We start from the raw sequence: 25987 nt of genomic DNA, 5'->3' as shown, positions 1-25987 counted from the left end.
GCGAACAGGCGCAATGACCCTATGTATTAATATGAATATCAAATAACATTAATAGGTATCTATGCAATATATATATATATAACATATTGCATTTCGCGCAATGAATATACATGTCATACCTATCTAGGTATAATAATTACAAGTCTGTAATCATAAAACGTAAAAATCATCTCTTATCATAATTAGATATTACAAAGCGTCGGTTTGTCTGTTAAAACAAAATTTTAGCACGCCCGTATATTCCCTCTGACCGACTAATTTATAGACCAACTAGATATCGTTAAAAATACTCACCGCAGATAAAGATGCAACAGGATCTTGCATGCACTCGATACCAATGCTTTTCACAAAATTGAAAACACGAAACTGCTCATTAAAATAATAATAAAAACAACGGAAGATATCGGAAATAATTCAAACAAATTAAAAACAATATAATAATAAGAGCTACGAAATAAGAAATTTATACGAAAGCTTAGAACCGATATGTAACACGTAAAGTTTTTGACGTTTGAACTTGTAGGTATGTGTATTGGAGATACGTAATGCGGTCGGCCGCCAACCGTGCCGACACAAGACTGTTCCGCTGAACAGCGAACTGTACTCCCGGCTCACAGCTTTCGTACTCTTCGGAACGTGCATCCCGCTCTCGCAACCAGTCACCTGCCGGCTAAAAAATAAGAAGCCTCATATTTCGGCGAAATACGAGTCAAACCAAACAGCACTTTATTCATGAACAGGTACAAGGGACCATCGGAATCGTTTACAAAACAATATAGACACCCCATGAGAGTGTGTTAGAAAGATAGCTCAGTTTACACATTCCCTCATACGTAGTTAACAGAAAGGCCGTTCGCACGCCACGGACTATAATTTGGATACATTATCTATCATTCAAGATCTCGTAAATTGCTTCGGTGGGAGCGCAGCGGCCTATCGAATCGAGTCTCGAGGGAACTTTAACGTTTCATTGATAACAAATCATATAAACAAGCAGTGTGTTTTAGCGTCGAACATGTAATCACTGATACAAACTAACACATAGTTAAAACAGGGATTGGATACAGCATAGCCGTTGTTTCTTCGGTTTATCTCGGAGTATACGTACATCCTAGATCAATATTGATGGATCCAAAGCAAAGAAACCCCACCGTGTTTTGTTTGTACACCCTATTGTACATCTTATGTAACTTATTACTGTTGCGCTACTAGGCTCTTCACATAATTTAATGCCGCAATGCATTTTAAGATTATTTTCATGTATTTTTCCTGTTCCATCACATTTATTTTTCTCGCCCTTGTTTCACATGAATGTGAAATCTTGTAGGGTAATTGCGCTGGTTTGCCGTCCAGCTTCTGTTTTCGTCCATTTGACTGACCTGCTACAATCACGTGCGTAAAACTTGAATACAAACCTACCTTCCCGCGCAAGTTTGCACTTTTTACGGTCCATAATGTTTAAGCAACAGTACTATCAACATGAAAATTTGATTTGACAAGAAGAGAGTTCAAAAAATTAACGTAAAAGTGGCCGCTTCGCATACGTGCCTTGCAGATGTCATCGCGCGAGAGAAAAATTTGCCGGCGAGAAAAGTTCATGGTAAGGTAAATCACTGTTTTAGCTAGTTTACGTAATGTTTTTGGTACGTATGTTTATTTCTAAGCATAATAAACGCAATTATAAGTGTTTATCATACTTTTTTATAATACTCTTCGAAATATTAAGTGGACGGATACTAGGTTACCAAATTCTCAAAATATTTGGTTTTCGTCCAAGTGGACGGAAACTCAAACAGCTACGTGAATATTTGTTAGGGTCATTTTACTTTATCGGACCTTTAAAATACTGAATAGTTTCTCCCGAAGTGATCTTTATTGCTATTAGTTTAGTTTTTTTGGTTTCCGTCCACTGCTATGTCAGTGCTGCCAAAATAAAAAAATATTTAAAGAAGTGGACAAAAACTAAATTAAGCTTTAAATGTTTTAGTTTTCGTCCATGAATGAGTATTGGAGTAGACAAAAATTAAATATAGCTATTCTTTTGCATTACTTTTCGTCTATTTTTACGTATTGAAAAGTTTTCTATTCAGTATCTTCCTTATAAATAATTGGTGAGGGCCAGAGTGTTGTAGGTACCTAATATTGTCATTCATTCAGTCATGTATCATTCTCCTTATGTGAAGTAGAGTCAATTATTCGTAGCATAAATGAGGGTAGGTCAGACATAATACACTGTATTTTTCTTGATTATCATTCACTTGAGTATCATCTTTTATTCTAGGTCTGTTTTGCCAATGCAGTATTTTTTTATTATACTTACTCAACGTATCCTCAGAAAGATCTTATTGTTTTTAGATGGCCTCGAAGGAGTCTAAGAAATCTAGAAAAAAAAGACGCTGCGTACACTGAAGATTCTGTAGCTAAAACTTATTATTATGGCTGTGTGTGTATAGTACGTTTCATTTGATAAAGAAAGTATTAGAATGAAAATTTTTGTTGTTAGAATGAATATTTCTGTTTTTTGATGTTATTTCTTAGTCCTGTTATTATTACTTGTTTTATTTAAATTGTAAGGAACGCATTCCTTTCTTTATTACGAATGATTATACAGTCATCACTAACGCCTATAAGGACTGCCAAGTGCTACATAGATCTCAGTGTTGACTAGTTATATTGATTATTATTAGTAAAACCACAAGTAAAACTAAACATGTAAGGTAGTGAAAAATTGTAATGTTAATTAAATAAACGTATATATTTACCTGTAATTGATTTTTAACTTAATAGTTGACCTACCCTCCTTTTTCTACACGGTGGTCGAAAACTAGCTTACACTAGGACGAAAACCAGTTTTTTTGGACGAAAACTAGCATTTACCCTACTTTTGCAGAAAATAATTTAAATAAAAAGATACATCAAAATGAATTATTTTCCCTTAATATTATCATAAAGAAGACTATATAAGGACTTAAAAAAAATATTATATGTTTAAGGAAGGGTGCTCCAAAATATTTATTTCGTATCACAAAGTTGGCAACTCCTATAATTGGACGAAAACCAGCGCAATGACCCTATATTGAGTTGATAAAAAACACCAATAGCTACACAATTTTTTCCAGCTAAATAACTTAAATAAGGATAAAAGTCAACCACCATACCATATTGGAACCCAAACTTTGTAGATATTATAAAACTTTGTTTTTTGTCTATTTCTATATTATCTAAAATCACAAGCATGAAGCAGAATAAACAAGAAGCCGTATTGCCTAGTATTCGATCTTGCTATGCCTCGCCTTGCCAGATGTTAAAGTTCCTTCATCCCGAAAAACCACGGTGGAATACTCAAATCTCTGCACGTTACACATAAGGTTTTTATCCTTATATACCCAGGATAAAACTAGATAGGACATGACAAAGCACTTTCAAAAGCCTAAAATAAATTCGGAGTTTCAAACCGCATTGTTACGAGCGACAACTTTAAATCCTATTAAATTCTAAGCTGCGTAATGCAACACAACCTCAATATTTTCCTCGAACAATGATGTAATTATGTTTAAAGTATAACATGAGTAATCACTATCTTTCGCACTATCTAAGTATATATTATGTTTATGACGAAGAATTTAGATGTAGCATTGATAATAAAACAAAAATATTATACCGACGCAGACACTGCATAGAAATTGCAAAAAAGTAGACGAAAGAAAATGTTTTTCAGTTTTTTTTTTTTTTTGTTATTGAAAAATAAACTATCCGACCACCGGATGCCATTCAAAATTAAAAATGGAAAGAATTATTATCATAATTACATAAATCATATTTTATAGTGCAAATAGTAATTACGATCACACATATAAATTATAAATATGCTTGTATAAAGTAATAATTATCTATAATTCTTTGAAAAAAAAAATATTTTTAGGGGCGATCAATGTAACCGGGGCCTTAAAAATTAAATTCGGGAATTCATATGAAGATAAATGAGGTATCCTTGGATTAGTCTAGATTTAAAAGTTAAATAGATAGTTCCAAATTAGGTTTTTAGTAAAATAAATAGTGTTCCTACGCAATATTATTTTACGAGACAACACGGGTGAAGTGGCTATTATATCTATGTAGTTCTTTTTAATTAAAAGGGATTACAATACCTATATTTATATTATTCCGCAATCTAAAAGGTAAAGTTATTGATTATAAGTTCTACGAAAATCGCAACCAAAAGGCAACCTGATGAAAAGCAAGAAAAGGTTGGATTACGTAACCAATAACTCCTTTAGGTACTTTAACTGATTATGAAATCTGGTTTCGAAAATAAATTCAAGGACTTTTTATAAAGTTAATTAAGTAGTTACCTATACTTTTAATTAAACACAAAATCTTACAAATTTTATTTTTATAATTTATTACAATTTACCTGACTGCACAATGTTTCTCATGGGATGCGATAGAGGGATGTGTTCCACATGGATTTTCATATAAAAAAAAATATCGATTACCGGCAGTAATTCTCAATATAACAAACATACCTATTATGCCATAAAAATTTCCTCCACACCATCTAGCATCTGAGGTGTATTTAGCTTTTTGTAATATGATTCGAAAAACGTGAACTGTGAAAATAAAGACGTGAACATTATTGTATTATATAGTTTCTCGGAAACCTAATGAGCAGTACTTATACGTGATTATGATATATGATATAATGATATCTGTCAACATAACAGTAGTTAAGACGTGATGTGCTGATGACCTTGTGGGTAACCACTATACCAGCACTTTAAACAAACCTCAGACTTGAACTGAATAAACCCTTTGATATTGTAAAAGGAATTTACTGGGCTATGAACACTCAGTAATAATTATAATATTAAAATTTAATTAAAATTAAAGCTCTATCTGCAAGGAAATTTTTAGGTAGGTATATTGGATATTAATGGGGTTGGTAAATATTAATGATTAAAAAGTATGTCTGCAGGCGAATGTCTTTATTATATACGAATTACGAAGTTGGAAAGGTCAGTACTGAAACATATACAAATGGTTATTAGCACGCTCGTTTCCTATAATAATATAAGCGATCCATTTACGAATCCTGGCTTAATTTCGTAAATGAAACCGCAAACAAAAATATATTTCATTTATTCATGCAATTCACTTCCTGCTTTTGTGTACAGAGTACAAAATAAAAACAGCCAACGCGACCGCACGGTTCATCTGTCTACCGTACGGACTTTTTCGTTTTGTATTCGGTACATAGAAACACGCTCCACGGTCTTAATAAACGTACCGTCAGCAACATAGTTTATTTTGGATCTTAAGCTAAAGAAGGAAGGTGGAAAACTCTGCGCGTTTTTTATTGCTTCTTTACTAAGTAATAGCAAACCTTTCGATTTAACTAGGACTTGAATTACTTCGGTTTAGCTCAGGTTTATGGGTGGGCTAAACTTACCTTTATTTTAATGGATAAAAATTTTCATTTTAAATTAATTTTAGTTAACTACCTATTTATAGTCTATATTTTTTACAATACAAGTTTTGTATGTCTGCAAGATTGATTGAAGTTACATACAAAAGCTACATTTGTCGTAAGAAAGCTAACCTTTTCGATTTTTCCTTTTTAAATACACCCATGTGGTTTTCATACTAATTATGACATTATAGCACTTCTATGTGCCTTGTTATTTAGATTTCTATGAATACACCCCTAAATTAAAAAAAAATACTAGTGCAGTCCTCAGGTACACATCATCTATTACATATATAAATTGCAGATATAATTTATCGTTCATATTTTTTCACAGTAGGTAAGAATTTTCCATTTTAGTATTCGGCGTGGATGCAACATAAGGGCTGTGCTGTTTTGCATTTTTATAAATACATTCTCCCACAGCTTTCTCCCCTATCCAAACCACTTACAATATGGAGCAGATGGAAAGAATCGTTTCTCTTTTAAATCTTGACATTAATTTTCTTATTGGTATTCAGTAGATACCAACGTTCTTACATAAAATAAGCTTTATAACACCGCAATTTAAATTATATTTCAATATTTTTTTTTTTTTTTGAGAAAATATGCAAACAAACAACACCTACAATAACAACTCGTTCTGTAGACATGAAAATGAAATTCAAATGTCAATAAGGTAGTACTTATTTGAATTGTCAAAATGTTTAACAATATTTTGTAAAAGATTTGTTCATTATTTTTGATTTATTTTCGTTTTTAAACTTATACGGGATCGTGTTTTGAAAAATATACATCGAAACTATCAATATGGCAGGTAAGGAGTATATATTTTTTATTATCTATTAGGAATTAGGAAGGTACCTAGTTCATAATAATTATAAAAAGTTAATTCGAACAAGAAGGTAAATAACTTATCTACTTTTTTTGTTAGCTATAAAATATAAGTAAGTACCTAGGTACTAACTACTAAGTATTAAAAAAATTTTAATGCTCCTGAGATCTGAATAAAAAATTCGTTAATCGTGCAAATAGGTACCTAATGATTATTTTGCAGACGAAACAGCCGTCCTTTTGAATATCAGTGAAATGATTGATTTGGCCATCGGTACGCCTGAGGTAAAAGCAATTATATTCTGCTTTTATTACACATAGCATTCATGACACTGGAAAAAAACTGCTTACGCTGTACGGTACTGATCAGCTTAGCATATTCTTCAGGAAATCGGCTTTATATATTGTTATCTGCTTATTCTCGACTTGAATGATATCTACTGTCTACATTACCGTTTCAATCTGTCGAAGGAAAGTTACTATTAGCATAAGATTCGTAAATCTCATAAGATAAAATAACCAATTATAGTAGAGCCATTTTAATAGGCAACATTTGACAGTTCAACAAAATTCAACAACGTAACTTAGTAACGACGACATAGAATAACATGATATTTCGTTTTGTTAGAACTGCACATTTGCTTAACTTTTTTCAATTACGATTACATATTTATAATAATAATGACCGATACAAGTAATTTTAAGATTTCATTTTACCGATAGACCATCCTAAACATAATAAACAATTTCTGAATTGAAGAACTGACGTCGCTACAATTTTGTGTCAATAAACCTTTTTTCTTTTTAAATACTAGAGACGTTACTTTAAAAATCGAAATCTGACATCTAGAATAGAATGCATTGATTACTTGTGAATAAAAATCATCATAAATTAATAAATTCGATTGACAAATGTTTCAAATCCGTATCGATTAATACACTTTAATCGATGTTTTTAAGCAGGTTACCTCTCTTCGAAGATAAAATTGATAGATGTCAAATGTTGCCTATTAAATTGGCTCGACTATAATAATTCAATTTGTCCTATCAATCTTATTATCTAAAACAAATACCAATTCATTAACAAAACATTAACAATATGGTTGTTATATCAACTCCTTCAGGTTGGTGTGGTCGATTTCTGCATGCTTCAAACAGTATTACATTGCCTTGCCCAACAATTGCGTGTACTTGGCAAGAATGTAGAATTACGAGGCAGTGTAGCCGCCCTGCCCCTCGGCAGAGAAAACTCTCAGACCATAGCTGTCAGCGAATTTGTCGTTGATACTGATCAGGTATATTAAATAAACCTTTCTAGTAGTCATTTAATCCGATAATCTTAGTTCCGATTTTTTATACATCATCTTTATTTGTAATAAAATCTTTTTGTATGTGTCAGGATCAGAACAGGACAATTAAAAAGACAGAAATGGGTAAGTGACAGTAAAACCTTCTTAATGAACCAAATATTATGTTTGAAAAGCTTTCAAACATTTAATACACTTAATATTTGGTTGTTTACAGTTTCATCGCAACCCTCTAGTAACGAGCAAGAAACTATATTAGTAGGTAAGAATTCATCAACATAATACTTAAGTTAATTGGCAACTCTTGATCATCGATGCACACGCATAGGTATTTTACTTTCGACCAATTATATTCACGCTATTATGCAAATCGTATCCAATAGGTTGGACACCCATAGGAATTAATGTTAAATACGCGGCAATTTCCATCTACCAACGATTATAATATACCTAATAGGTACCTACTATACTAGTACTTCTTCGAAACTCCTAGAAGCAATATTTTGTTGTAAGTAATGTGCTGAAATTCCTTGTGATTTGTTTTTTATGGTCAAATGCAACTATTTAGCGCTGGTATAATAATTAATGTTATAATACTCATATTGATGCACATTTCTGACATATCTGGGACAAATGAAAGTGATCACGCAGCTAATTATTTTATTTTATATGTGTAGGTACCTATTAGCCACAACCTATAAAGATTTCCATGGACCTTTACAATGTTATTAATAGGATAATATTAAAGTCACGATACGCAAATGCAAAGCAACGTGTATATCTCATTTATAAAATTAAACCTTTGTACCATTTTATACAAAATCTAATTAACAAGGTAAATCTGATTACAGTTGAACGAGTAAAAAGGGCGGACTCACCGGGTAAGCATTATTAAATTATTATATTATCCTGCACATAAAGAATTACCTAAAGAGGCCGAAACGGGTAACACATTATACTTAGTACAATGTCTGTCAAAACATATTAGTCCCACTTTATAACTTTCTCCGTTCTTTTCGTAATGAATTAAAAAAATGTAGATATTGCCAACAACATCCCTACTCTAAAAGCAAGTTAGAATTCATTTTCAATTCAACAACACAATCTGCGTATCTGCAATAATAAAATTAAAAAATAATAAGCTATTAAATCTATTTACTTAAGTAAACCGAAGTCCTCCCCGGGCTCAATCACCACAACCAACCGCACCGTCTCCTGCTCCTGTTAGAGTTACATCAACGGAGAAACTATCACTCGTTACCCTTAGTAAATTCAACTTGCTTGAAAATACCGTGGAAGATCTGAAAAATCGAGTTTACGGTAGTATGCCTAAAAATGAAGAAATTCTGGAAGAAGTGAGGTAAGATGATATTATGCGAATAGCCTGTAAAATATGAATAATTTGTTGTTTTAAGTACATATATCTAGTTTAAATATTAATTCTGCTTTAAATTTTGAGATCACAAACAAATCTGAAAGCCATAACCGATATGTGGACATCTCTAAACGTGTCTTCGCGCCTGGAAGCGGCGGAGGCAGGCATCGCCAAGCTGAGTTCACTAGTGCAGGACATAATATCTGATACAGCAGGACTCCAAGAAGCTATTGCAGCTCGTAGGGCGTCTAAACCGTAAGTTTTAATTTGATAATTCCAGTACTCATTTAAAATTAAGCTGTACCTAAGTAATATAGAAACTTTGAATAACAAATTCTATTTCACCTGATATCCGACAAGATCCTCAAGGTTTGGCCAGGATTGAACCAGCCTTAGAAGTTGTTATTCTAGGTGTAAATCTAGATTACATGTATAATATTTGTGTCTCAAATTTCATCCAATTAGCTAAATATTTTCGTTCATAATATTAGCATGAATGTGTCGTTATGTTTTGTAATACATTTTTTTTTTCATCTCTGTTTTTTAAATAAAAAAATGTCTGTTCTGTATTTGATTTAATTTAAATTTAGAATGTATTCTTAACAAAGTAATTGTTCATCTCCTCAGAGCTGAACCAGTAATAACCACAATAGTAGCCCCTCCAGTGGACAACGTTGCATCTAAAGAAGATTTAGCTTCTATACAGCAACATCTCACGCGTATACGGAATGATCTTGATAACCTGACTAATGCTTATTACACCGCTATGGCTGAAATTCAAGCTGGTTTAGGTAATTTCATGGAAACTTTATGACAATTTTCTAATAATTAAAATGCTATAAAAATTAATAATTTTGAGCTATGTTTATGATATACTTACTAAGTATGTATTAAAGTTTAAACAATGCCGAACCGAAATCTTAATTACCTACGCACTTACACAGTAAACTACACTTCGATATGCTAAATGCTAATACACTATTCGCTATTAGAGAAAGTCAGTCAAAAATATTAATTAATTTAATTTAATTAATGATATAACTACCTATTCGATATAAAGAAAGTGTCAAAAATACGAAAATATTATTCCAATTTTCAGAAGCAGTTCCTCCTGTCCCACCGCCTATACCTCCTGCAGAACCTCCTGGTACGTAATTAGTAACTATAAGAAGTAGTACTTTACATTAAAATATCTGCAATACCAATACCATTACGTCTATATATGATTAGATACGTATAGACGTAATGGTATTATATTGATATTTAAAAAACTTTGCAATCCGTCTTTTTCAAATTTGTATTACAAATATGTAAATAGCTTATGGGGCAGTATTTTAAATAGTACCTAATACATAATCGTAGTATCTGTTTTTCCTATTTCAATGAATTTTCGGGTTAATATACATTTATTTATTTTTTGTGTCGCAAATCCAATATAAAACAAAATTAAATTTCATTTCAGTGCGAAAAATGTCTGAACAACCTCGTAGATCCTTCTCAATGTTGACAGCTGGTCTTATGGAAAGAATGAATGATTTAGAAAAACGGCTTAAGGAATGTTGTGACAACCTTGGAAAGAAGGATGGCATAATACAAGACCAGGTACCTTTATTTTCTACAATATTTTTTGTGACGTATATTTTTTAAAACTGAAACACCATATCTATCGGCTTTTAAACTAGTATTTGTTTATTCAGATACCTAATAATTCAAACATAAATTCACCTACAACTTATAAACTGTTGTAAACATATCTAATTGATTATTGAAACTATTGTGATATATTTACAGATTAACTCTTTCCAAGATCAAATCGAATATTTAACCAGGCAAATAGCAGCTTTAGCGCAAAGTCAAAACGCTAACGCGCTATCCCCCGACATGTTCAAGGATATTCAGGGTAAGACGTGTTTCTTATACCTAAATAAAATAAGAATATTCTTACTGATTACGAAAATAAACATTTCTAACGCTAGAAATAGTACTGTAAGGTGCATTAGGGTAATTCCGGATGACGGGATAAATGCAATAACTTTAAATTAATACGTAACTATAATTGATTGATTAAACAAATATGAATAAAATTGTTATCAAACCCGTTTATTTTCATGCGATGCCTTCACGATACTCACAATAAAACGATGGTCTGAAGTGGTATTCACAATTTTCCGATTCATCCGACATCCGGAATTCTTCGAATGCACAATATAGGTACCTAATATACAAAATCGGCTATTTTCCCAAACAGGACTCATGACACTCTTCCAAACTGTACAAGACATGCAAAATCAACTTAAACTCGTACACGAAACAGCATTGCAACTAGCTGCAGAAAAGGAAGACCGACTCTACAACATGAACGTATGTTTTAGAAATACCTATTTTACACTTACGATATTGATGTTTTGTTGCGTAGCATATGCCAATAAAATTGTAGACAAATTACCATGTTTTTATCTAGGTATGCTCAATGTTATCGTATTGAAACGAATAAGTCGAATTCCAGGCTTTATTAGAACAAATTGAGCTACTTAAAACGATCAAACTGGATCGTGAAGATATGGTGGAGGCGATGGCTGAGAAGGCAGACTTGCGTATGCTCGCACGCAAAGTCTCCCACGACCAGTTCGAAATGGCCTGTGATGACTTATCTCGGGGACTCGAACATGCTCTTGGAAAACTTACTTTGCAAGTAAGCAATATTTATCTAAGTATCTAGTTAAAAATTATGAAAAGATAACATTACCTTTTTTGGTTATTAAATATTTTAGGATTTCAAAACAAAAATATTTCTGGATAATTTATTTGAATGAAATGAATATTATTCATATTTTCTACATCTAAACAATTATTTCGTACATAATAACATTATGTTCATGTATTTTCAAGGAGTCATTATGGCAACAAGCTCTGGATGACATACAACGAGAGATTGAGATGAAGCTTGACAAGATGGAGCTATCACCAGTCAAAGAATTCTTCAACAATAAATTAAGACAACTGCAAGAGAATCTTAAAGAGATGGCCGCTCTACGACGAGAGGTCGAAGCTGCCGGCACCAAGAAAAAGTTATTGAGGTGAGAAATAAGATGGGTATTCAAATATTATTTGTATTTTACACTTCAAGTTATTATTCCAGGTAGGTAATATTTTAATAAAGTGAAGGAAAAGACCCCTGCTATTATATAGAATGTTTCGCAAGCAATAATGGTTATGTTTGAACTTACTTTGCTAAAGGGCTTTTCCGTGTTCAATCATTGTTTAGATTCCATTATAGTTCAGGATACATCGCCTATTTTTGCAAGTGACTACTATCAAGCTGATTTTCCGTTTGTAGCTTTATTTTGATGAGACACCGAATAATTTCGTGTACGAAACTCTCATTTGTGGTAGCTAACAGAGATAACAAGGATAAAAATTTTTGATTTGATGGTTCTCAAATATTTATTACGCAATTTGTAGGACAATTATATGTCTGTTGAATTATATAAACATTAACCTCAGACCAATAAAAAAGGTATAGACGGAGCTGTCGCAAACAATCGGGGCGAAATAAGTGAGGACTAGTCTCGGCTTTGTGTGCGTAACTTGGTGTAAGACATCGTAGATTTGCGCATGTGTGCTAGAGAAAAATGTTGCAAGCGTTGCGATGCGACTCCCAAGTGCGAGAGATATACTTTAGTGAAAAGTGTTATTAGTATGTAGTATTGTTGTGTATTATTAATTTATTATGTATTTGTCTTGGGTGTATGAAATGAAAGATAATTTCTTTTAATGACAGTTAGGTATTTATTTTCATTTTAAATACAATTATGAAAAAAAAATCTAATTTAAGAAAACACACAACATTTTATACGTGAATGGATAAATGAATGACAATAATGCGAACCATGTATGCTCTAGCTTCTGTCTTCCACCACCACCAGCCACCTTTGGTGTTGTACATATCAATTTCTTCAAAATGTGCAGAACAAATTACACTAAATTTTGAAGGGAGCCACTCGACATCATTTCTGTTGTCCCGTATAGTTTTAATCCAGTTTTCTTTTCACGTTTTTTCAGCTGGGAATCTAAGAAATACCATTTCAAACACATATATAACAACAATACATAATAACATACCTAATGTATACCAAAACTAAGTAATTATGCAATAGTAAATTTAATGTAGTAATTTTGCTTACTTTGTAAAGTACTTAGTATTCGTAAAAAATTACGATTTCCCTTACTTTTGGGAAAAAAATAATGTTTTTAACTTGCAACACTGACATAATGGCGTGTTCCGAGAAAGTATGTCTAGTATTTTTACGATTTTGTTTAAAATATACAGCAAATAGGTTACTTACTTGTGAAAAGTTATCCCAGAAGCTTTATTTTTAAAACAGGAATTGTTTTTGCAACACTTTACAACACAGGACGGCATAATTTCGCAATTATTAGGTATTGTTTACTACGTCATGCGCGCTCGCTTACTCGCTGCAGACTACCGCACAGCCGTCTTCATATTTCCGAATCGTCTTCATATTACGTGCCTCACTTGTAGGAGCGCAATGTTCCGTCTATACTTTTTTATTGGTCTGAGACATTAACTAAGTGAAAACAAAAAAATCAGCTTGTTAGTAATCATTTGTGATGACCTCGTTATCGATACACTTTGGAAAGGGGGACTCTTTGAACAAACCATAGATTTTGTAGGACAAATATTTTTTCGAATAATTTAGGTAATTATCTTGAGATTGAACAAAAAAAAATTCATTCAGTTAGTAATAAATATTTGAGAACCATCAAATCAAAAATTTTTATCCTTGTTACCTATCTCTGTTAGCTACCACAATCGAGACTTTCGTACACGAAATTATTGGGCGTCTCATCAAAATAAAGCTACAAACGGAAAATTAGCTTGATAGTAGTCACTTGCAAAAATGGGCGATGTATCCTGAACTATTAAACAGCATATCGTAGAAGTTAAAGTAGTAGGTACTATGACTATGTATTTATGCAAGATTTCCCAACTTAAAAAAAGGTACTAGTCATAGTAGACGATAGTCATAGCGTGTTTTGGATATAGGGATGTCAACTGCATATCATGCGATGCACGTGCTGTGATGCCCATGGAAGCGGCGTCCAATGTACCGGTCAGCAGACCAATGCCAGCAAATTTGTCTATGAAACCATACCTCAGCTATGAACTGGGTAGATATCTTATGTCTGTTAAATTAAATACCTATTAAATTTCAGTAAAATTTTTGTTATGCACTTCTTTTCTTATAAGTTATCCTATCTAGTGTTATGAGTAGAAGAATTATTAGGCACACATTCTATAAGAATTTTGGAATGAAAAGAAAGCAAAGATGAAATAGGTACCTAAGATAATGGTTTCCTATCGTTTTCTTTTCCAAACAAAGATGCAATCAGGAAGACACAAGCAACCAATGTGCCACAAAGGAATATGCGAGATTGGGAAAACATAGAGAAACAAATGGGACAGACGAAACAACCGCCACCTAAGCCAAAGTAAGATTGAAGTCATTGTTGATATTATATAGCCGTTTCTCTTCTCGAATCATAAAGATATAACTATGGACTGACAACATAGTACCTACTTATTAGATAATACTTATGTTTCAACGTAGTAAGTACCTACCTACTTAAATAGTCTCGATTTGGCCGTATGCAAACAGTAAATAAGGCTATGTGCAGGCCGACTGCCAGCTGCCAAAAGTGAGCGAGCGTTACGCTTTTTGTCGTTACAAATATTTTCATACATGTACACTTTATCGTAGCCAGACATCTAACCGACTGCACGTAATTACGCTATACGTAGACAGTAGATACGACAAAAAATAGCGTTTATTGTCACGTTGACACTGGTTCACAGACCACAGTGAGCCTGCTCTCAATCAGTAGCTGTAGTAAATTAGCTGATAAATTGTCTGAACATGGCTTAACAATTTGCTTCTTCATAATATAGAAGACATCGAAAATTTACAATTTTATACTCGGGGATGAAACAAAATTGTAAAACTTATTTCAATATTATGCATTTCAATTCATTCTCAAAACAAGCTCAGTCATAATATCGCCTCTATTTCTTCCGTCAAATGTGCTATAATATTGTGTACTGTTGCTCAGATCGGTAACAGACAAGCACCTGTGCAACCGCTACTGCGGCGGTTCCCACACCACTACGACGGCGGCGCAGCGAGTGGCTCGCCTGGGCCACTTCATGAAACAATGGGGACCGGATGTGGTGCCCCTGTCCTCTGGTTTGGCGGCCGGTGACGATGGGAGGGTGCGTTTTTATTAATATTGTTAATTGTGGAATATTAAATATGTATTGTCGGTAAAGGTTCATTATAAAATAAAAAATAAATAATATATCGCAACTCATCAACAATATCGTAGATTATCTACGGATGGAGACCCTTTTATATTTTGAATAATTTAAATAAGTACCTCGTAAGTCTTTACTACTTATACATACTATGTATAATAAAATGCGATTTACTTAGAAATACTTTTTTGTATTTAGATAATTACTGATTCATTTCATTTAGTTACGACTCTAAACTCTAATTTAAGTACAAACATTATTGATTAACTTATTAGTGTTTGAGTTAACAACAATGACGTCACAATATGGCGCTAAAATGATCCTATTCTCCAATTTACAGATGTACAAAGTCAGTCCAGTCGAAGGTGCCAACGTCGGTCCAGGTAATTATGATCACCGAAATAACCTTACAAATTTAGTATCCATATTGCAATTTATCTTATTAGATTTATCTTATTAGATACGTTGTATGCAACGTATCTACAATTTTATAATAAAATAAAATAACTCAATGTAAAATATTAACTTTATTTTTCTAAGGTGGCGCTGTCGATGCAACTTGCACACCACGATTTAAGAAAACTGATATGCCAGCAAAGCCTCCTCCGAAACCAGTACTCATTAACCCAGTACGTCATTATGTCTTATCCATTGCCATTTCATACGATTAAATTTCTAAAAGTAATATTGGTCTTTACACCTTCCAATGCGGTGACTTTTCAAATCTAATTTTATTCGCGACATAAAATATGTCATTATTTTCTTTTATATTTTGTTAAGCAACTTTGTAAAAATATTACATTCTTACAGGAATGCCGCTGCCTCGAAGCAGGTAAGATTATGAATTTTTATTACTTAAGAATTTCTTCTTAAATACTCTCTTTTCTTAGTCTAGATTTTTATCGTTATTTAAAGTAGCATATGTTTTATTATAATAGATAGTCAAATAAATAGAGAGATGAACAGAAAGGACAGCTTTAAAAAATATTCTGTTTCCTTCTGAGACTCCGGTTCCGCAAAATAATTTCATTTTGATAATAAAATACAGAAATCAATTTCAATAATTAGAAAAAATATAAGTATGTAATAATCCTTTTTTTATTTCAGATCGATCAACGAAGGGCTGAATTTGCTTATGCGACGTGTTGTTACATATTCTTATAGATTTTAGATAATTAAATATACTAGCTTCTAGATGAATTCAATATATTTTGAAATATATTATTAATGCCATTTTCTATATTCTCGTTAAAATGTTCTCCATATATTAATTGTAAAAATAAATAAAAAAACAACGTCTGGTTTATTTTGATTTATTGGTAAATCAATTACCATACATTTTCAACTTAAAACCTATTAGATGGTAATGTTCGGAACAGAAAATAACACAATCGTCTTTTTGCAAGTATACCTGTATGTATGTATGCAAGTATACATGTATGTAAAACAAATACATTGAAATTACTTAAAACTAAACCTATTATATATTTACATTATATAAGGAGCATAAATCACATGTTAGCATTATAAAAATAATAGTGCGAGGGACTGAAAGCATATAACTAAGCTCTAATAATAATAGAAGCATGTAAAAAATATAAACTCAAATTCCTATAGTTTTACCAACTTAGTTCTACAATATTCAGAGTTATATACATATCAATAAACAATACAAACATATTAATAGTATATTACTAAAATGGCTAAGACTGAGGACAAAATAAGCTAAAATAAGGGGAAAATTTATGAACTTATTTCAATGCTACGACGATAAATTTCCTTTATTTGAAAATTGTGCACAAAAACTTTTTTTTTTCATTGAATTTAACCACGCGGTTATTTCCCTAATAACTTGTCCCCTATCTTAGCCCACTAAACTTATACGATCTAGCAACAACTAGGGGACAATATCTTTCCGATTAAATACTGTACAAGATCTTCCAAGTTTCAACCATTAAATTCCCTGCTCTTATAATAAATTATTATTACTGTGAAAAATAAAATTATATTCATTCACTAGAAAAAGATGATTTTTTAAGATATAACTAAGTACATACATATTTTTCATATTGTATGCATATATATTAGCTATACACTAATGTTGTTTAAATTTGCACTAGAAAAAATTTACTTGTTAAATCATTTTGAGTTATTAAATTTAACTTTATCTACTTTAATATTATGTGGAAAAAAAACGTGGCAAAAAGCGACAGATTTCAGAATATATATTTTTAGAATCTCTGTGTTTTGTAAGATATTTTTATTCTTAGTATTAATTTTTTATATCGTATTCGGGTGAATAAGAATGTTATAGTATAAAATAACCGTTGATGTTTTGACACAAACGTGGCATCGCGTAAACCACTTCTTTCGAGTCCATTATTTAAGAAAGCCCATAAGTAAAAGACAATCTACTATATTTTTTTTACCAGAAATACCTTTCCATGACTTCATGTTATTACACAGAACATGACGTATTTGTGATTTATCTTTCAGTATAAAAAAATCGAAGCTAGGCATACTCTTCGCGTTAACAATATAGCTATCCCCCTCTAGCGCCAATATACGCCCTTATCACACGCTGCACAGTGTTATCTATCTCGCTCTATTGAATCATAAGTGTCAGAAGATAATATCTTGCTGGATGTGGAAAATTCCATCTGGTTTTGGAAGTTTTAGCGCTAAGCTGATTTTAGTTGTTTGTTTAGTCCTTCCGTTAAAATTAGTATATAAGTATTAACGATGTCTGCCGCGGCCGCCATAATGATTTCCAGAACCTTCGCGGCTGTACCGACGCTCCTTCTTTTCCCGGCTTCCGCGAGACCGATCCCGTCTGTCGCGGTCACGTGACCATTCCTTGTCTCGAGACGTTCTAGAAAATAATCGATTTATGATTTGGAGACTTAGTTTATATCTAGTACTATAATACATATTAGTAGGATGTTTAAGTATATCGTGTGATTAAACATTGCGCCACATGCACGCACTGTACAAATTTAAAAAGTGCATGAAGTAGTAAACGTAAGTGACGGTAAGTATCATGTAAAGTATAAAAAAGTATGGTGTGGTTATTAAAACCACGGTAAAAGTGAAACTTTTTTCACATTATAGACAACAATAGGCGCCACCTTATTGGCCTCGGCTGCTCTGAATAGCGCCTTACAGTGTAACCCTACTCCGCGGCCAACCGTCACACGGCATGCAAGACACAAGACGAAAAAGTCAAAATATCACATAGATGTTTTTAATTTAGTTTTAACTTAAACTTTACCGATATCTGAAAATCATCATACAGAAACATAACCAGCCTTACCCCACCAAAAATGCTATTACATATACAGTTAACCATTCAAACACATTAAAGACATACACAGACACACTATGCCACTTTCAAACACTACAAAGTTATATCATACCTATTCTCGCCAGCGGAGCGGCTATCGCGCGACCTGCGCCTGGCGGGCGCGCTGGAGGAGCGCGAGCGCGGCGAGCGGGAGCGCGTGCCCGACTTGCGGCCCTTCGGCGAACCGTTCGGCGACTCGCGCTCGCTGTTCAGGTTGAAGTCGTCGAACCTGAACGTTTCATTGTATGATAATAAAAGGTGTTATTTAAACGGTTAGCAAAGTATCGGTTTATTTGTGAGCAGAAATATGTAATTGGTAAGCTAAAACTTGTGTCCAGCAAATATTTATAAATTAGTCTGCAATATCATAATTTAAATATAATTAAAAAATAGCGTGTGTGCCGCCACACGTGTCAGAAATGAAACTTCTTTGGCATGATTCAAAAATACCAAAATCGTCGCCTTACTCTATGACGTGACGGTATTGCCATGATGCGACCTTGAAATTTTACTCTCAACGCGACTAAAGAAGAAGTTTCACTTCAAAAACAACAACTAAACACCGCAGGAAAATCATTGTATCGTCAACGATCCTTGATCCGTCGAGTCAACAAGTAAATTATGAAATTTCAATAAAAGACACATTGATTTGATCACCTATCATTTACATCTCTATGTTGAGAATTTAGAAGCATAACTAGTAAATGATAGCACCAAAACCACACTTATTTACATACTTATTTTTCGGCGTCTCTGTATTTGTTGAACTGTGACTAGAACTTGAGCTGGATGACGAACTCGACGACGACGAGGAACTTCTCGATCTTAAAAAAATTTCACTATTAAGAAATACACAATAAAATGTCATTAAAAATACTAAGAAATACGCTATTATTTTACTCAGGAACTCGTGTTGTACATAAAATATAAACATCTGCAAACACTTATTTCTTTTTATTTAAGTTCTATTAATGATTTTGTTGTCTTACCTGCTTCTTTCTACCGGCGATTTCCTATCATTAACTGGTTCCGCCGAGTGTTTCGAATTTTCTGACTTTTTTTCATCTTCGTCGTTTTCTGTCAATATATAAAATACAAAAACCATTTAGATATAATGGAAAAAAGGCAGCAGGGAAGCAGCTGCATCAAAAGTATCACATATGGGAGCATAGGAAAGCACTTCAGAATGCAATATTATTAAAATCACCAAGTTAAATAGGCGAAAACATAGCCCTTTAATTACTTTAACAAGTATTAACAATTACCAGCTTTGGATTGGTTATTTTTTTCGTCGTCACTGCCCCACAAATCATATTTGGATAGATCAGCTTCATCTCCCGATTCTTCCTCTTCGTCTTCTTCAACCGCATTGCCTTCTTGAGAAGCTGAGGTTGTGGGCTAAAACAATTAATTAAGCCTTGATAGAAAAAAAAATACCAAATACAAAAATTAATAATCATAATTTCCAATGCATATGCATTCAATGTGCAATCAAGCAAAAAAGGCTCATATAGTATCACTAATATGACTAATAAACACGTCACTTCAAGGATTTTGCAATTTGCTTTAAATTTATTGAATTATGATTTATTTCTTTTACAAACATAAATAAATTCAATTTAATAGTTTGATGATCACAATTAAATTCTTGTGTTATATTCATTATTAATAGATAGTTTTCTATAAACACTATCTTCGCCTTTTTTACTTGGAATTCCACCAGATGCAATAAATAAAAAAGTATAAAAAATACATTATGTGATCTTATCTATAAAAACGAAAAATAAACGCAAAATAAGCTCTTAATATAGTCAAGATTCAAAAGTAATAAATAAAATACGAAAAACATTTTTTTTTAAAGTACAAAAAATGTCAGTAAAGTTAAAAAAAATCGATATAAAAAAAAACGGATACAACTTCATTAGAGATACAAACCTTTTTCTTGCGTTTAGATCTTTTTCCCTCGGCACTTTTTTTATTTCTATCTGGTTGTTTAACTGTCAATTTAAGCCTATTTAAGATGACAGGTTTGGGGAGCGCGAAGCTTTTAAAATTGCCTATTACTGGTGCATTTTCATTTAAAAGTGGTATTTGAGTTTTACTTTTATCATCAGGATTTTTGTTGTTGTTAAATTTTATGTCAATATTAAAGGGCATTGTAACAGGGCCTGGATCAAAGATGTCACTTAGAAAAGGTGTGTCACCAGAGTTGCCATCTAATTGCCGCAGTTCCCTTTCTATGCTATCATGTCGGATTGATTCAAGTTCCCAATCATCATTTGTCAAATTTATAGTTTCAACATTCGTTGATTGCTCTACATTATTTTCACCTTCCGAAATGTTTTTTTCAACTATATCTGTTGGTGGATTATTCTGTGGCTGAGACATCTGTTGTAAATTTTGTAGAGCCAATAAGAGTGTATCTGTATTAATATTAGAAAGTATGTTAGATAAATCTAGTTGCGGAACTGTATTGGTGACGTCTTCTGTCTTGTCGTTCTTATCATCATTCTGAAGAGTTTTTCTAATTTCTTTTGCATCATTTTTCATTTCAAAAGACTGAAATTTGTTCAATTCTTCAGTGTTTCTTGGAGAATTTTCTGGAAAATCAGGATCTTTTGGCTTTATTGTGACAGATTCTAATATTTGTACCCTCTTTGATGGACTTATAATTTTAATTTTGCTTTTTGAGATACTTTCAGGAGATTCATGTGAAATTTTAAGTATTTCAGTAGACATTTCCGTTGATATTGGCTCAGGCAATGGAATATCGAATAGTGAAGGTGCTGAATGATAACCTAAAGTATTATGGTTCTCTTGATTAATCTGACTAGTAGAATTATTGGATATTTCTTTACTTTTTGGACGAGCAATATTATCATTGCTTTGTAAATCTTTTAACAAGTCCAATAGTTTATCACAATGTTTATCAATGTTTTCCTTGTTCAGTCCTTTCTCATTCGTCAATTCATTTTCTGACTCATTATACAACATATTTGAAGTAGGGCTTTGGTTTTGTTTTAATTCTGAATTTGAATCAGGTTGATTAATATCCTTATTATTTGATTCTGCTGTATCAGAATCTTTATAGAGATCATCATCATCTTCATTCCATGAATTTTCATACATTTTTCTTACACTATCATACTTATCTAAATCACTGACTGGCTCAGGACTTCTTCCTATATTGTCATCTTGAGTACTAAAGATATCCATAATATTTTTGCTTTTGTTGAAACAATCTGATTGGACTACATCAAAAACGCGTGAATTATTAGAAATTTCTTTTTGAGAGTTGGGTGTTGAGCCTAAAGGCTCCCCAAAGAAGACATAGTTCTTATCATGAATTATATTATCAAATTCATCTTTTGTGAAATCATCATTCTTGTCATTGTTGGTTGCATAGTTATTTTGTTGCAATGTTGTATAGTTTGCATAATAATCAACTGAATTCAGTGTAGATATTACAGCGGGAGAATTTTTTACAAAAGAACCATTACCTTTTGCCCAGAACCCTTTTTTCTTTACATTATTTTTAAAATCCTGGTAATGTTTTTTAGCTGTGGCTGCCATCATTGTGGGTACATATTCTGATGACAGACCATCTGTATCCCCTGAACTATTTACTTGGGTTTTTAAATTCATATTATGGAAATTAGGTGTATATATGTTACCAGTAGCCAAAGGAGATTTTTCAATTGGTTTCTGTGTAGTATAACCTTGAAAAGGTTGACGAGTGTCAGGTACATATGTATTTTTATAGGTTACATTTCTTTTTAATCGTCTCCTATTTTTTTTAGTTTCACCATAAACTCTCGACCTAAAGTCTACATCTTCACTGTTATAAGAAAATGTCTCTGAATCACTATCACTACCTGTGTGTTTGCTAATTTTTGAAGAAACTGGAGTATGCCTTATATTAGAATCTTTTTGTTCAGTAAGCTCAACATCTGATTCAGGATAGTTTGAATCCCGACTATCTCTTGAACTTGACCTTGTACGATTATGTGTTGAAGATGATTGGCTCCTTGTTGCTTCTCTTCCATCGACAGTACTCACAGAACCAGTAGCAGTGTTGTTTCGTACCGTATCCATATTGTCAATTAGTAATGTTTCAGCACTAACACTCCTGTTATGTAAAAAGGGCACTGCCTTATTACTTGTTTCACGGTAAGGAGGTTCTTCATGCTCACTTTCTGAAGATATATAAATTTCATCAGGGTTAGGTAACTTATAGGAAACTGCTTTTTGTTTTTTATTTTCTTGGTTTTTATGATCATACAATGGCCTTTGTATGGATTCTTTTCTTTTATCAGTATGGTTGTCAACAAGACAACCTGTTCTCATAAGTCTTTGCCTCCAACAAAAGATTGTCTTAAAATCTGGGGCAGGTTTATCAAACTTGCTCTCGAATTTAGTACTTGTAATCTTACAGTTATTATGAACAATAGCAAGAGCAGCAGCTACCACTCGTTGCTCAATAGTGTAAGTTACTTCAAATGCTTCAGAGGGTGTGGGACCTGAGAATTTATATACAATATCATTGTTTGTTGATGAAACTCTGTTTTCCATAATGGCATTGCCCTCATGGCTTGACGATCCTGACTGGTCCCTATCGCTTATACTTGAATAATGTTTTCTTTGAAATCCCTTAGATTTGGGTAATGGATGTGTTATATTCTGTTTATTATAACTGTAACTTCGTGCATTTTTTTGAATTGACAACCTGGGAACCACAGACACTTCACAGACGGAACCATCACTCAGACTGCTACTTTTAGGTTCATTAACTTTATTAGTCTTCTGTGTTTTAACGACAGGGGGTACTGGCAAAATTGGCTCCTTGATCTGCTTTGTCGGTGGCAAACTTTTGAATACAGGTCCTTCAGTGATGCCAACCTGAAGGCAGGAAAAATTATCTCCACTTTAATAATGATGTGCTTCAAAATTTATTTCATAACGCTATGTAAAAACATCAAGTCTTCTTAGCGTCATAGGTATATCCTTTATCTGCAGTAATATTAAAATGTTGCAAGTCTAACAAGTTAATGATGAACAGCAGTCTACCACTAAGTTATTAAGTTTAATACTATACTAATTAAATCTTGAAAGTTTGGAAAATTGCATGCTTTTTAAGAATGAAATTGGAAAATATATACATACAGTGTCAGCAAAGTCGGCAATGTCGCTTCTACGCTTGCGTTTCTTTCTTCCGAATTCATCATATTCGTCGTCAGAAGATGCTTCCCTCTTACGGTATTCTACAACTCCACGCTCATTGTAACCACCACCATACCCTGTTCGCGCTTCAACCTAAAAAGTAATTATATTAAATAAACCTAAAAATTCAAATCAATATTCTAAAAACATAATTATACATAAATAACTTTCGTTTATTTTTAACAATAAATTTTACGTACTTCACCAAATTTCGGTGCATTACAAACATTACAAGTTGGGCGCCGGGCCCAGTTGACATTTGCACATTTATTACATTGCCAATCATCGGCATTAAATAAACCGCGAGATTTCTCTGCAGCTGATTTTCCTATTTCTGTTCCAAGTTTCCTTTTAGAAGGCTTTGCTCCATTAGGGCGCTCTTTATTACAACGATAACAAGATACTCGTCGAGAAAAGTTTATATTTCCACAATTCGGATCGCTGCAAATCCAATCACCGTCGTTCATTTTGTTATTGCAGAAAAACCTCCATTTAAAACAATAATTTTAGACTGCATTCATGTGTTGATGTGATTCAAAATAACTATTCGAAATAATATGAGACTTAAAAGTTTTTTGAACAATCTTCACAATTGTACAATAATAAATAACAAATTTATTTCAAACCACTTTTGTAGAAAGTAGGTATTCAGAATCAAGCTTCGCTTCGTGCCAGCCATAAAGTGGCCATACTATAAATGCCATTATTGCCATGCCAGTTGCCACAGAGCATGTATGGCGCCATAGCTGAGAGCGATTGGCAGTCATCAAGCAGTCATGATATGATATGAGATTTATTATCTATGGACATGACGCTAAAGAAGATATATTTAAAATTTAGGTACGTAATGGTACGTAACACAGTACGTAATAATAATTTAGATTTTTTTTTAATCTAGAGAAAGTAATTGAAGTGAAACTTCTTTATCGGGGTTTGAAAAAAATTTCGTGTAACATTTTTTCGTTACACGTGACAATTCTCCGTTATGCGCCATCTTTTTCTTATCCCTACCACGCGTAATTTGACGTATTTCTGTAAAGTTGCATATAGTAAATTATTTTCTGAAAAATAAGGTCATAAAGAAGTTTCACATTACTTGCTCTGTGAGTTTCACTTCTTACGTGTGAACACTAGAACATGCACACAATGTTTTATTTTATTTAACGTATTTAACCATGGTCAGACAAAATGAACAGTCCTTTGTCGTGACCACAGTCGTGTGTCGTGTCACATTTTTAGTAGGTATAGCACCCAGGAATTTAAAAATGCAGGAGTAGGAGTAGTTTTCCACTACCACGATACGAGCTAGTTGCGGTAAAAAGGTAATAGCTATGCTGTGAAACTATATGACCGTTGCCACTCATACTATGTTGCTATATATAATGCGAGAAAAGGTGAACTTCCAACCACCGCGGCTCCGGCGCGGCGTCACTAACGCAGCGACACTCGACAGTGACGCGGCGACAGAGCCACAGAGCAAGTAATATGACAGAGCGATAGTATTAATACGTGATCATAGCCTTCTCTATCTCCTGGAGATAGAAAAGGCTATGGTATGATGGAACGTTCGAGCGCAGCGCTACTGTCGCAGCGACAGTGGCGCCGCGTCAGTGTCGCGCGGCCGTAGCGGCCGTGCAATGCTCGCGCAAGCACTGTCGCGTGGCAGGCATATTACTTGCTCTGTGTTACTTGCTCTGTGTGGCAGGCTGCGAAAGCACGTTGTTTTTAGGTTATTATCGTGTTATTTTCGAGAGAATATCCAAAAAATGGACGTTAGTAACATATTTACGAATGAGCAAGACGAGGCACTAATAAATTTAGTGTCTCAACATGCAATTTTGTACGATTTAAGTGAAACAGGCTACAAAAACCAGCCTAAAAAGGATTCTATATTATTTATTTATATATATCTATACAGGGTGGAAGGTTAAGATGGGGCATGAAGGGCAGGTACCTTAACCGTTGTAGCTACATGAAAACGTTCTTAGGAGACTATCCTTAAATTCTAGAAATTTTAATCTGCATTCACAGATTTTTGAAAAAATGTACGGTCAGCAAGGAAATCGGCAGTTTTCAAAAAAAAATTTTTTGATGCCAATCGATCCAGTTT

General features: G+C 33.1%; 3 protein-coding genes across 3 annotated transcripts in view; 1 reads left to right on the top strand and 2 right to left on the bottom strand.

The window, feature by feature from the left end:
* The window catches only part of LOC123705666 (extracellular sulfatase SULF-1 homolog), a 66120-nt gene extending 65521 nt beyond the window's left edge, over positions 1-599 (bottom strand). Inside the window, exon 1 of the mRNA XM_045654588.1 lies at positions 295-599. The gene's annotated coding sequence lies outside the window, so the exon portion shown is untranslated. The remainder of the gene's footprint in view (positions 1-294) is intronic.
* Positions 600-6254: 5655 nt separating this feature from the next.
* LOC123705674 (glutamine-rich protein 2-like) lies at positions 6255-16633 on the top strand. Its single transcript, XM_045654627.1, has 22 exons — positions 6255-6281; positions 6522-6583; positions 7423-7593; positions 7698-7731; positions 7823-7867; positions 8457-8486; positions 8770-8965; positions 9065-9235; positions 9608-9771; positions 10080-10127; positions 10443-10582; positions 10772-10880; positions 11229-11341; positions 11487-11672; positions 11870-12057; positions 14049-14173; positions 14386-14494; positions 15113-15272; positions 15655-15697; positions 15855-15943; positions 16125-16146; positions 16422-16633. The coding sequence occupies exons 1-22, from the start codon at positions 6275-6277 to the stop codon at positions 16439-16441; spliced, it is 2232 nt and encodes a 743-aa protein (XP_045510583.1). The 5' UTR covers positions 6255-6274; the 3' UTR covers positions 16442-16633.
* On the bottom strand, positions 16612-24542 carry LOC123705667. Its single transcript, XM_045654589.1, has 8 exons — positions 24078-24542; positions 23821-23970; positions 20593-23556; positions 19923-20055; positions 19647-19734; positions 19395-19481; positions 18731-18886; positions 16612-18186 (listed from the first exon to the last, which is right to left on the bottom strand). The coding sequence occupies exons 1-8, from the start codon at positions 24342-24344 to the stop codon at positions 18051-18053; spliced, it is 3981 nt and encodes a 1326-aa protein (XP_045510545.1). The 5' UTR covers positions 24345-24542; the 3' UTR covers positions 16612-18050.
* Positions 24543-25987: the final 1445 nt, after the last annotated feature.

The sequence above is a fragment of the Colias croceus genome, chromosome 2 (assembly GCF_905220415.1).
Source record: "Colias croceus chromosome 2, ilColCroc2.1".
NCBI lineage: Eukaryota > Metazoa > Arthropoda > Insecta > Lepidoptera > Pieridae > Colias > Colias croceus.
Note: the sequence above shows the minus strand (reverse complement) of the source record. Positions and strands in the feature narration are given on the sequence as shown.

Bases quoted from the DNA above. Each gene is read 5' to 3' on its own strand.
- LOC123705674 (XM_045654627.1), top strand. The intron at 12,058-14,048 runs GTGAGAAATAAG...TTTTGGATATAG, and splicing joins ACCAAGAAAAAGTTATTGAG to GGATGTCAACTGCATATCAT. The intron at 16,147-16,421 runs GTAAGATTATGA...TTTTTATTTCAG, and splicing joins ATGCCGCTGCCTCGAAGCAG to ATCGATCAACGAAGGGCTGA.
- LOC123705667 (XM_045654589.1), bottom strand. From the start codon at position 24,344: ATGAACGACGGTGATTGGATTTGCAGCGATCCGAATTGTGGAAATATA. The intron at 19,735-19,922 runs GTAATTGTTAAT...ATATATTGACAG, and splicing joins AAATAACCAATCCAAAGCTG to AAAACGACGAAGATGAAAAA. The intron at 18,887-19,394 runs GTATGTAAATAA...TGAAACGTTCAG, and splicing joins ACAGAGACGCCGAAAAATAA to GTTCGACGACTTCAACCTGA.